The sequence below is a fragment of the Pithys albifrons genome, chromosome 29 (assembly GCF_047495875.1).
Source record: "Pithys albifrons albifrons isolate INPA30051 chromosome 29, PitAlb_v1, whole genome shotgun sequence".
NCBI lineage: Eukaryota > Metazoa > Chordata > Aves > Passeriformes > Thamnophilidae > Pithys > Pithys albifrons.
The window spans coordinates 4,310,261-4,322,676 of NC_092486.1; the positions used below are offsets into that span (position 1 = coordinate 4,310,261).

Consider the following 12,416-nt stretch of genomic DNA (forward strand, 5'->3'; position numbering starts at 1 on the left):
GAGCATTTGCTCTTTAGGTGGAAAGGCAGAGGGTGGGCTTGGCAGGGGGCAGTGAACAGTGTGCTCTGCCCTTCTCCTTCCCTGGGGGGAGCTGTGAAGGGCAACAGGTTGGCATTTCAGTGAGAACCAAAGGGCTAAATCCACCCCCAAAGACTCAGATCAGTGGTGGTGGTGCAGCTTTGGGCACCTTGGGCTGTGCAGGAGCAGCTGAGGGGTCTCTGGGACCTGGGAGGGAAGAGCCAAAACCTCCTCTGCTCCTTGGCAGGGATTTCTCTTTGCAGAGAAGTCACTGCAGCTGATCCCAGGGCAGGGCCTGGTTCTAATGTCCTTTATGCCTCTATAAAACCAGTCCTTTAAATAAACCCAGAGGAGGCCAGAGAGTCCTGGTTTGTCCCATATTCCTGTGTGTGGAACTGGCTGTGGCTGAAAAAAGGGGAGTGTGGGAGGGGAAGTTCCTTTTGTGTTTGGAATTGTCCTGCTCCCTGCTCAGACTGTAACACCACACTCAGTTGTTTCCACACTGCAATTTCCTGCTGCCAGTGACTGATATTGGAGTTTGATTCACACCAAGGTTACTGTGCAAGGCAGAGAAAGTTGGATACTCTTTACACATGCTGGAAGAGTTTTGGTTATGGATCCATCTGTTTAGAATGCTGGAGAATCCTTTTTCCCTTTAAAGATTTATATTGCTTGCATAGTGCTGAAATCCAGATGTTAAATAAATGTATGAAAGATTCTTCAAGTTTGTAACCCACTTAATATTTAATAAATGTAATATATCATTTTTATAAATATGTATAACTTAGCTATAAATAAAATTAGAATACCTAAGGGATTACAATAGGATACACATTTATCTCTGTTGGCACAGAAAAAACAGGAGGGTTTTATGAACATGTAAATCCTCATTGGTGAAAAATAAATGCCCTCCTGCAGCCCATTGACAGGGGATTGGTGGAAAATTCCTTTCCTGAACTTCCTGGAACTGGAAATACAGCCCTGCAAAGAGCTACAGAAATGTTTTTGCTTTTGACAAAGAGCCAGGGAGGAACTGAGGTTGGAATTGGGGGATAAAGTTGTGATGATTTTAAAGTTCCTTCCACTTTCTAGGAATGAACGTGTGACTGACTTGGGGCTGCCTTGTGAGCAGGGGCTGAGGGAGGGCTGTGAGAAGTGTGCAGGGAGGAGGATGCAATGAGTGAGGGTTGAGAAAACAGCCTCACTGATGCTGGAATGAAAATCCTTCCTGTGGAGGTGCTGCCCACTGAGGGAACCTCTCTGTGGGTCTGAAGGAACAGTCACAGCTACACTTTGTCTTGGTTTTCCCAGGATTAAAACAGCAACAATAACAGGAAAAAATGGCTTAGCAGCTCAAGCCCAGTCAGTTAAGAAACACAAGGTATTCTGTCACACTGACTGACTCAGTTAAATGCTTTGGGAAGTTTGTTTTACCCCATTTAAGTTCCAGAATTTTACCTTCTCTGCAGGTAACGATTTGGAAGGAGCTTTGTCTCAAACGTGCCTGTGCCCGTCGGGGTTGGCACTCAGCAGTTCAACAGGATGCTTAAAACCTCCTTTGGTTGGCATCACAGGGTCTTTGTCAGGTCTGTGAAGAGGCTTTTAGATTATTCTCTTTGATGAAAAGTTGGGAGGGAAAGGTTCATGGAGGAAAAAGTGGAAGAGATCAGAATGTTTTGGGGCTAACCAGCTTTTCTGCTCAGTGAGGGCTGAGGGACAGGTGTGCTCATGGCAGTGAGTGCTGTCACCCTCCTGCTCCCTGGATTTGTGTCAGACTCCCCTGATCCTGCAAGAAAAGGGGGGATCAAAGCAGCCCCGTGCAGTTCAAAGCACAGCCAAGTGGAAAAAGCCCAGGTGTAGAACTAATAGTCTCAAGAGGCAGCATCCAGCTCCATATCTCGTCCTGTGCACACCAGAGGAGGGATGAGATTCTTTAAAATTCAGATAAGCAGCGTCAGTTTGCAGCTGAGGATTCTGAGCACACTGCTTTTGTGTGATAATATTCTAGATTTGCTTCCACAACTTATTGCACATTCATTTTTTTGGGAGTTTTTCATTGCAGGAAACTGCCAGGAGGGATGGATTTTGTCTTCCTCAGCTGGCAGAACAATTTTCCACCTGTCGCCCAAATATTTGATGAGAAGGATTATGGTACAGCTGCTGGAAGTTTATACTTTATATCCATGGGAAGCAAGAGGGGCTGGTGAAGCAAAGACACTGAGATCAGAGCTTGGCTTGCTGAGATGGATCTGCAGCACTTGTGGCTTCCAACATGTGCTGGAAATTTAGGAGGCTCTGCCAAAGAACAGAGGAATGGGTGGTGTGGTTTCTCCTTTCCCTCCAGTGCCCCCTTTCATTCCAAGCAACACCTGCCCTGGTAAGTGCTGGATTTCCTGAGGTTTGTGGGCTTTCAGTGCAGGTCTCAGCCCTGGCAGGGCAGCAGATTTCCATCAGCACAGCAAGAGGAGTTGGAAGGGTCCATCTCTCTTCAGCTTCCCCAAAGGCACCATCCTGGGAAATGGCACTTCTGACAGGACTGTCTGAAAACACAAGTGGCAGCTCCCACAGACATGTGATTTAACAGCAGGAGAAATGGTTCTGCCTTTGAGGGGAGATGTGAACAGCCAGTAAAGAATGCACCAGTTTACTGGGTGGCAAAGGCATTTTAACTTCATTAATGAAAGCAGATCTGGCATTGCAGAGATTCCTCAGCCTGTGCTCCGTGTCTGACCATCCCCTGCTCTCAGGCTGGGCTAAATTCCATGTCCCTCTGGGCTTTAGCAAATCCCTGAACTAGAGGAAATAACAAGGGCATTAAAGGATTTCCTCTGGGCAACAAAATCTGGTATTTCCATCAATATCTGAGTGACTTCCAAAAAACCCACTTTGCATGTGGGACGGGGTCATCTGATTAAGCAAATGTAGATAAATCTCACTAAGTTGCTTTTCTGAGTAATGACTCAAATTTCATTATGGAAACCATTCCCTGCACGAGGAAATTCTGAATTCTGCACCAGGGATTTTTCCCCCCCCCATTCTCTGATTTCCCTGCAAAACTGAGCTCACATGGAGAAGACATTTGGCATTATTTAGTGTGGTAGAAAATACCAACTGCAGGAGGTTCCACCAGGAATCAGCAGCATCAGTTCCATGGAAAGGGAAGAATGTTGGTGTCTGGAATGTTGGTCACCTCCAGGTGTCCCTCAGCTTGTGAATGGGCCTGTCTAAAGGAGGGGTTGGGATGTTTCCATCTGGGAAAACTCTTTGCACAGTCTCATTTTTATATTTATTACGAGTTATGGTGCTTGTCTGGGACACTTCGAACTTCTTCATTTTTTTTTAATATAGAAAGAATAATGCTATTTATTTTAAATAATTTCTAATTTGAAAAAAAGAGGTGAAGAACTCAGTTTTTCTTTTAAAATTTCACTTTAACATTTAAATTACATCCTAATCAGTTGTGAAGTGCTGAATCATCCCTGTCTGCTGCTGTCCTGGTTTCTAATGTGGTCTTACAGCAGCACTGAATGTACATTTTTTTCACAGAAGAATTTGATGTTTGTTCCAAACTTTTTTCCCCCCCTCCTTTCTTTTTTGTTTCTATTATTGTCATAAAAAGATTTAAAGTCCCTACTGGCCTCGTGTGCAGAGCATAAAGCACAAAGCACTTCCTGAAAGGTAATTTTCCAGGAATGAAAACCACAAGAATTGTGTTTCAGGGTTTGCTCCTCTGTCATTCCCTGTTGCACCAAAACAGCCCTTTCCCTGTAGCTCTGAATCCTGAAAACTGCGAGTTAGACATGACAAACCTCAGGGAGTGGCAGTCAGGCCCCTTGGAAAGTTCCAGATGTTTTCAGGTGAATGTGAATACAAGCTGGGGGATGAGAAAGATGAGGCACAAAAGGAAGAGTTAAGTTAAACTCCATTTATTCAGTGCACTCTCAGAAGAGACTTCACTTTGCTCAGCAGTTACCTGAGAGAAAATGTTATTTATCTGGAAATGTGTATTTATAGAACATCAGTAATAGCCTTATAATTACATGTTTTAGGACTTGACCCTGGAGCAAAAATACAATAATATCTGTCTGTTTGTCTCTTGGGGATAGAAAATCAGATCTCCTTTTGTGTGCTGGGGATCTGCATTAGTTTGATTTTCAAGGGCACTTAATGGAGTTGCATTTAAGTGAAAAGATGCACCTTGACTGACCTCGTGATGGGAAATGTTTTCCTGAGGAAGGAGCCACTTCCCCAGCCCCAAACAACTCAGCAACAGGCAGATCATTAAAGCCAGATGCCACTGGCGAGGAGAATTGTGCCCTGGATTCAGTGGGGCTGGGATTTCATCCTTTGTGTCTTGCCCTAAAAAGCAAATTTAGTGGAATAACGCAGGGTCAGGCAGAGTTCTGCAGCTGAATGATCCTCCTGGAATTGTCTGCAGTTCCCCCTCCCCACGAGTGTCGCTGCCTCGTGGAACACTCAGAGTGTTGATGGGAGCGTGGGATTTCCAAGCCTCTCCCAACTCTGCTAATGACATTTGTGTTATTCCCTCTAAAGCACAGATTTAATAAAGCCTGCAGGGACTCAGCATTGCTGAAGATTGACAAGATGGAAATTGGCAGAAATGTTCAGTAGGAAAACACTACAACTTGTGCTAATGTTTTAGAAAGTGCACCCAGAGTGTGGTTTAAAGTTCTGGGCTCAGTTGAAAGTCACTGATTTCCCAGCACAGGCCCAGTGTTTGCACACCCAGAAGTGCTGGGGGGCAGAGACTTTTCTTTAATGGCAAGAAAGACAAAGTTTGTCCTCATTATTCTGCCACCTACGAGCCTGGGAAGGTTTTCAGATTTACTCCATGACTTACCTCTCATCTGAGTTAATTCCTTGTGTGGGTCCATCACATCCCTGATGCCCTCAGCTCTTCCCTTCCCATCCTGGGATCCTTCATCTGCACAGACATGTCCTCTCTCATCCTTTGACTGGATGAGTTCAATACTTTCTAATCTTCCTTCATAAATCGATCCCTTCTGACTTATTTTGCTGCTGTGCTCTGAATTTCCCCCTCCACCCCCCTCCCAAAAAAAAGACAAACTGCTGATAGAAATCCCAGCATTGCTCAATGGGATTTTCCCAGGTTTGACATCAGTGACGTGGATTTGACTCAAAGAGAAGTTGTAGGAAAGGAAAAGCCTGGACTCCAGGGCTGCTGGGGTTCAGCAAGTGAGGCTCCTACACTCTGAAGGGCTGGCTTTGGATCCTGCTGCTCTGGTAGCAGCTCAGATCCCTCACTATCTGGCCCTACAAAACCCACTTTTCCACTCTGATATCCCCTTTAGAGGCTGCAGGCAGTAAAATCCCATTGAGAATGTCCTCTGAGAGGGAATGGAGCAGCAGTTTGGTTCTCCCAGAGCCGCAGTGATCTGTTCATATCTGTGTTTCTCTGTGATTAACACTGATCCCTGTTAAACCTGCAGCAACTGTCTGAAGGAAAATAAATTCAGTGGCAGAAGGGGAGATTTGGTAGTTCAGGCTCTGGCTGTCACTCAGGGAGTGAGGTTTAGTGTCTTCTTCTTCCCCAGACTTTCTGAGTGACCCTGGTGACTCATTTACTCTCTCTGCCTCAGTTCTCCATCTATAAAACTGGCCACTGTGGTGGTGCAGTTTTCAATTGATTGTGTTACTTTTTTCCTGTCAGTTTTCCTTGACTGTTCTAACACTTAAATTATTTGATTTTGTGTGTGTGTGTCCTTGCAAAGCACAACCTGACAGCCACCAGGTCCTCTTTAAATTAGTTTTACATAAACCCCAAAATTGGTATTTCATCAGTGAAATGAGATTAGACAAAGGTTACAACAACATGAAAAACGTCTTTATTTTCCTTTCCTTCTCTCTCAGGAAATGATAACAGTGAAGCCCTGCCAGAGTCCATCCCCTCTGCCCCTGGGACTCTCCCTCACTTCATGGAGGAGCCAGGTGACTCCTACATCATCAAGAGCAACCCCATCGTGCTGCGCTGCAAGGCCAAGCCTGCCATGCAGATCTTCTTCAAGTGCAACGGGGAGTGGGTGCACCAGAACGAGCACGTGTCCGAGGAGAGCCTGGACGAGGCCACAGGTGAGGGTTGGCTGTGCCAGGGCACATCCCTGCAGGCTGAGGGGGTGGCAGGGGACGAACTGGACAACCACCACCAGCTGCTCCAGGTGGAGGTGCTGAGGGCACTTGGTGTGTTCAGCCGGAGAAGAGGAGGGTGAGGGGAGACCTCACTGCAGGTACAACTTCCTTGGCAGGGGCAGAGGAAGGGCAGGCACTGAGCTCTGCTCTGTGGGGACCAGGGACAGCACCCAGGGAATGGCTGGAGCTGTGCCAGGATAGGGTTAAGTTGGATCTCAGGGAAAGGTTCTTCCCCCAGAGGGTGGTGGGCACTGCCCAGGCTCCCCAGGGCAGTGGGCACAGCCCCGAGGCTGCCAGAGCTCCAGGAGGGTTTGGAAGATCCTCTGTGGCACAAGGTGTGACTCTTGGGGAAGGTCCTGTGCAGGGGTGAGGGTTGGACTCACTGATCCCTGTGGGTTCCTCCCAGTTTGGCATATTCTGGGATTCTGTGAGAGCCAGAGCCTGATCCAGCACCAACCACAGCCCAGGGGCTTTGGGAAAGGGAGGAGCAGCTCTGGAGGGAACAGAGAGGTTCTGTATTTCAGTGCTGTAATTTGTAGTAGCAACTAGAAATGGGGAAACATCAGTTTTTGTGGAATTCCTGTTGAGCTGAAGCCTGAAAACCACCAGTGTGGGTTGGGTTTTGCCCTCAGGCCGATGGAGTGGTTGGGGTTTGGTTGGGAATGATGCTGAGCAGGGAAATGCTCTCAGTACAAGTGTGTGTGGAAGAGAAGAGAGTGAGAAGGGGACGGTTGCAAACGATCAGGAGATTTGATCACCCAGCACTCCCCTCTATCTTTTCTCATTTAGCAGCATCTTGATAACTATTGCAAACCAATTTAATGCTGCGCTGCCTGTAACTCCACAATTGTGTTTTGTTATTGCTTTTCTCCTCTTCTGAAATTCCAGGATTGCTAGGCAACTCCCAGCCTTGGAAAAAGCAGTGTGTGTGTGTAACATCTTCTCTGGCAATACAAGAAATCCCTTTTTTAGAGGCAAAAATGCCACTTTAAAAGAAGTTGCATCTCCTAAAGTGGTGTTTGGCATTCTTTCTAAGTGACACATTCTGAAGCAGTTTCATACTAAAGGTTTTTGTAAATGCTAATCTGGAAGAATTTTAATTTTTACAGTTACCTTTTCAGAAATAATTTAATAGGCATAACCTTTACTTCTACAGGCACTGCTGAATCAATAGAGAAGAAATGTCGTCCCTAAAAGCTTTCCTTCCATATGGTTAATGAAAATCTGTCTTGTGAATGCTGCAATTATGTTTTCTAGGTTTCAGATTAATAACAGAATGAAACAAGATGAAGTAACTTTGGATGGGTTTTGTAGATGATGCCAGTAAAGTTGAGCATTGAGACATGGAGGCACAGGCTGAGCAAATGGGCCCTGGAATACCCATGGAATGGGTTGGGTTGGGAGGAACCTCAAAGCCCTTCTCATTCCAACCCCTGCCATCAGCAGGGACACCTTCCACTAGACCTTATAAATGTTGCAGGTTTGGATTTAACCCAGGGATGGAGGGAACATGAAGGTTTGATCTCTAAAAACAAATGTGGTGCAGACAGTGCAGTGTCTGTGAGTTCCCAAAACTGCCAGAATGGTCCTTGGGACACAAAAATGGGTAAAGACAACATGCAGTGTAATGCTGAAAGACAGACATGGCTCTTCCCTCACCATGAGGGATCCATATCCATGAATTGGTTTGGAACTCAGCCTTCAGCAAACAGCAGACTATGGGGCTCTTTGGAATTCATGAGCATCCTGGCAGTGCTCTCATTTCTGGAGTCAAATCTGGGGCATAAACATGTCTGTTCCCAAGCACACACAGTGCTCTGTGTGCTGGGTGAGCTCCATCTGGAAAAACTGCATTGGGATTTCTGCCAAAAATGATGCCTTTGGTGCCAGGGGGATTCTGGTCCCTCCCTGAAGGGAGATTGTGCTGCAGCAAAAGGATCTGTCCCTCTCCATCCTTCCACTGTTTGTACAGGATTAAAATTCTGAGGGGATTGTATGGAAGTGGTGAAAAATAGCAACAAGAAACCCAAACAAGGGGAAATTTAATGCTGAGTGAAAGAAATGTGTCTTGGCATCTCTGTAAATTCCTGCCAGGGAGCTCTGAGCCAGGAGCTGTTGGCAGTGGGACCTGCAGGCACCATGTCCTGATGGATGTCCCTGAGCACTGCACAAAGGACAGGGGGACACAGAATGGCTGATGAACAGAATCCAATTGTCCATGAGTTTGGTTTTATAGGACAGGAATAAAGATCTCAGGGTAGCAAAGGAGTCATTGTGAACCTGAAGAGGAAGAACAACAGGAGAGGAAGGAATTTTGCAGCTCAGGGCTGTGCCATGTGCTGCCTGCCTGGGAATGTCATGGGAATGCCTGGAAGGGTCTGCTCTGGGTGTCTGTGTGGTGGATTTGCTGCTCTGTATCAGCATTCCCTGTTTCTGTGGCAGAACAGGGACTTGGCTGTCTCCATGCTCTGCCTCACCCAGTGAGAGCTTGAGCTTGGAGACACTGCTGTGATAAAAACATTATAATTACAGTTAGATTCATTTCCTTCTGCTTCCTTTTCCTTGCCTGAGCACTGCCCATGCCCTCCTGACTGCCTTCCCAAACCCTCCAGTCTGGGTTTCAGCAGAGGATCAGACCTGCTCCAAGTAACTCGAGTTTCCTTGTCTGATAACTGGAAGGATTACAGCAATAACTGCTGTCAGTGTTTTTCTCATTTAAACAAATAAAGCTGACAAATGCTGAAGTTCTCTGCAGCTCTGTTGTGTTTAGTACATGGAGAGCAATTATTCATCTGCTGCCAGCATTAGTCTATCTGCAGCTAAACCATCCAACAGAGCAGAAAGCTCATTAGCATATCAGTGCCACAGCCATAATTTTATATTCTGTACGGCTGTACTGTAAAACAAAAGATGATGGTTATAATTTGCACAATAATTTAAAGGGTTGGACTTGCAGTGCTTATTAGAGTTATTCAAGTCACAGGTAAAATGTTGCTCTTGTTTATGATGTGCCTGTTTTTATTTGCATGGATTTTTCATCCGGTGTCATCTCCTATGAGCAATTTCTCTGGTGTTTCTCAAGATGCAGAGGGGAGGTGAATGTATTTGTTAGTGAAATACAGGGATGATAAATGAAGAATATTCCTCTCTTCCCAAAAGGTTTGCTTTCTCTGGTTGTTTCTGAAACAAATGAAAATGCTGTGCTTTCTCCATAAACAAACCATAACTTTCCCCAAAGACTTGATGTTCTCCAGAGGCCTCATCCAACCCCAACAATTCTGAGATTCTGCTGGTTTGGATGCATTTATTTTGTCTATGGGTGACTTGGGAGACCTTTAAAAGGACCTGAAATCCTACCTGGCCCATTCTCAAAATGCTGAACCTCCAGCTTCCCCATGTGCTGTTTGTTTGCCACATGAAATATAGGCTGATTTATAGATTAATTAAATACTGTGGCATGAAAGGAAGAGATGGGCTGAAGAACATTCTGCCTTAATAAATCTGGAGCTGTGAATGGCTGAATCCACTGATGCCTGCTCAGAGATTTTTAGTGCCCATGAGCCAAGAAACAGCTTCTGCTTCTCAAAAATTCATCATCATGTGATGACTTTTTTGGTTTGGTGTCATCATTAGTGTGGATGAAGCAGAAACCTGCACTCAGACCCTGGTTTGCAGCTTCCCCAGATGCCCAGAGTGGCTCAGGCATGGAGGGGTCAGAACCATCAGGGTACCAGCCCTGGGTGGGGGCAGTGGTGGGGCAGCAGGGCTGAAGCTCCCACAGGGAGTGTTCCCTCCCCAGGAAGGTGCTCCTTAGAGGTCCAGCAGGGAGTCAGCTGGTGGTGGGATGGGAGGAGGGCTGGGGATGTTTGGGGTCAGCAAGAGGCTGAGCTGTTTGTCACAAAAGCATCAAGATTGGAGAAGAGGTTTAAGATCATCAAGTCCAACAGTTTCCAGGCAGCGCAGACACACAGGCTGGAGGGCCAGAGGTGCCTGTCAGCCCTGGAGTGCTGGGTGATGATTCCTGAGGGAGTCAGGCCACCTGAGGAAGGTCAGTTTGCCAAGGATTTCATCACTTCACACCCTGGTTGAATCCTTTAAGGAGATGGGCTGTAACCTGCTTGGACAGGACTGTGAATCAGTGTGGATTTGGGGGCTCTGGAGCTCTGAGGCTTCACAGCTTTGACTGAGGTCCCTCAGGGGCTGCTCAAGGCTTGATTTGCCAAAGGTGAGGAGCAAGAAGTGGATGTTTATCCATGTCATGCAGTCTGGGGGGATGGTGGGATGCCAAACCCTCAGCCAGGGAAGACCTGCTATGTCGGTCCTCAGAGCTCAGATGATCTCCAGGGGAACTCACTGCAACTTATCTAAACTCAAACCTTTACAGATCACTCTATAAAATGCTTTGATGTTAAAATCCAAGGATTTATCCCTGGCAGGGCAGCTGGGCTGGTTAAATGGTTCAGTTCTCATGGCAGTGTCAGCAGTGAGGGGTCTCTGGCAGAACTGCCCATTCCAAGGGCTGGGTTTGTTTCCTGAGGGTTTGTTGTCACCAGACAGAAAAGAAAGGGAGTGTTTGTAAACAGCTCTGTTACAAAAACAGAAAGGTATCCACATGGGAAAAAGAAATGTACATAGAACCAACCAGAAAACCTCTGTTTGTTTATTACAGAGGGAATGAATATTTGAGTGACTAAAGTGATTCTTGAGACAACTGGGGAAGCTGTCCCAGGTTTGTCCCTGTCTTTGGGTATTGGTGTGAAGCCAAACAGGCTAAATAGAAAGAAATGAAAATCCCCTTTGCCTGTTGCTGGAAAATGGCAAATATTTTGTATTTTTGTATATGTTGTGTAGTATTTAAGCTTGTCTGACCATCCCTGCCCCTCTTTGGAGCATCCCCAGAGAACCCCAACCCTCCTGTTTGCCACAGGAGAACATTGACCTCCCAGTGCCTTTGAGAAGTGAATGCCCAGCTGTTAATGACGCCTGAGATTAAGTGGAAGCCAATTTTTATGGAGTTCAGGCTTAGAATTCTTGCTGCTTTATAAACTTCCCTGGCATGAAATACTTTTAAGATTGAGTTTTCCTTCATTTCTAGTGAAGGGGAAATAAGTGTCTTGGGACTGCACAGGAGGAGAAAGAAGGAAGTACAAGGCATCAATGTTTTCTATTTTCATTTAATGTCTTTCTGACTCAAATGATTCCTAATGCCTTCGAGCCCAGATTTGGATTATATTTCCCCTCCCAAGGTTGTCCCTCAGAGGTGGTGGCAGGTCTGGTGTGTAGGACAAGGTGTCAGATGTACGAGGCTTCCTGAGGGCTTGAACTTCCCATTGAGCTTTGTCTGAAGCAAATTCCCCTGGTCTGAAGTGCCACAGCTCTGAACTTCACCCGTACTTGAGAAAGGCTTCCAAGGGCACAGAGATGTCAGAACAAAAGACAGTTTTATTCTGTATTATAAAGCTCCACACAAACATTCTGGGTGAAGAAGGCACCAGAGGTGAGACTTCTCAGGGAGGGGTTTTGTGCTTGCAAAGGCCACAGTGGGTGGGTAATTTGTGTACCTTGATGCATTATGACCTGCTCATCTTATAGAATTTAATTAGTGGTAATATATTATTGTCCAAGTAATTAAAGCCTGGCCTTGATTAAAAGTGGAACTGTTCATTAAGAGAAAAGGTTTGGGTAACTTTGCCCCCACTCCCTTGGACTGTTCCCTGTCCCTGCTAACCCTGTGTGTCTCTCTCCCACAGGGCTGAAGGTCCGGGAGGTTTTCATCAACGTCACGAGGCAGCAGGTGGAGGATTTCCATGGCCCAGAGGATTATTGGTGCCAGTGTGTGGCCTGGAGCCACCTGGGCACCTCCAAGAGCAGGAAGGCGTCCGTGCGCATCGCGTGTGAGTGACTGCTCAGGGTGGGCCAGGCTCCCTTGGGGTGGGGAAGGCTCCCTTGGGGGTGGGGAAGGCTCCCTTGGGGGTGGGGAAGGCTCCCTTGGGGGTGGGGAAGGCTCCCTTGGGGTGGGGAAGGCTCCCTTGGGGTGGGGAAGGCTCTCTTTGGGGTGGGAAAGGCTCCCTTGGGGTGGGCAAGGTTCCCTTGGGGGTGGGGAAGGCTCCCTTGGGGTGGGGAAGGCTCCCTTGGAGGTGGGGAAGGCTCCCTTTGGGGTGGGCAAGGCTCCCTTTGGGGTGGGGAAGGCTCCCTTGGGGTGGGGAAGGCTCCCTTGGAGGTGGGGAAGG

The 12,416-nt window shown here is 46.8% G+C and overlaps 1 protein-coding gene across 4 annotated transcripts in view; it reads left to right on the forward strand.

The window, feature by feature from the left end:
* UNC5D (unc-5 netrin receptor D) overlaps nucleotides 1-12,416 on the forward strand; it is a 111,945-nt gene that overhangs the window by 43,967 nt on the left and 55,562 nt on the right. For all 4 annotated transcript variants that reach the window (XM_071579093.1, XM_071579097.1, XM_071579094.1 and 1 more), the window contains exons 2-3: nucleotides 5,911-6,129; nucleotides 11,937-12,080. In XM_071579093.1, coding sequence (XP_071435194.1) covers nucleotides 5,911-6,129; nucleotides 11,937-12,080 — 363 coding nt within the window. The remainder of the gene's footprint in view (nucleotides 1-5,910; nucleotides 6,130-11,936; nucleotides 12,081-12,416) is intronic.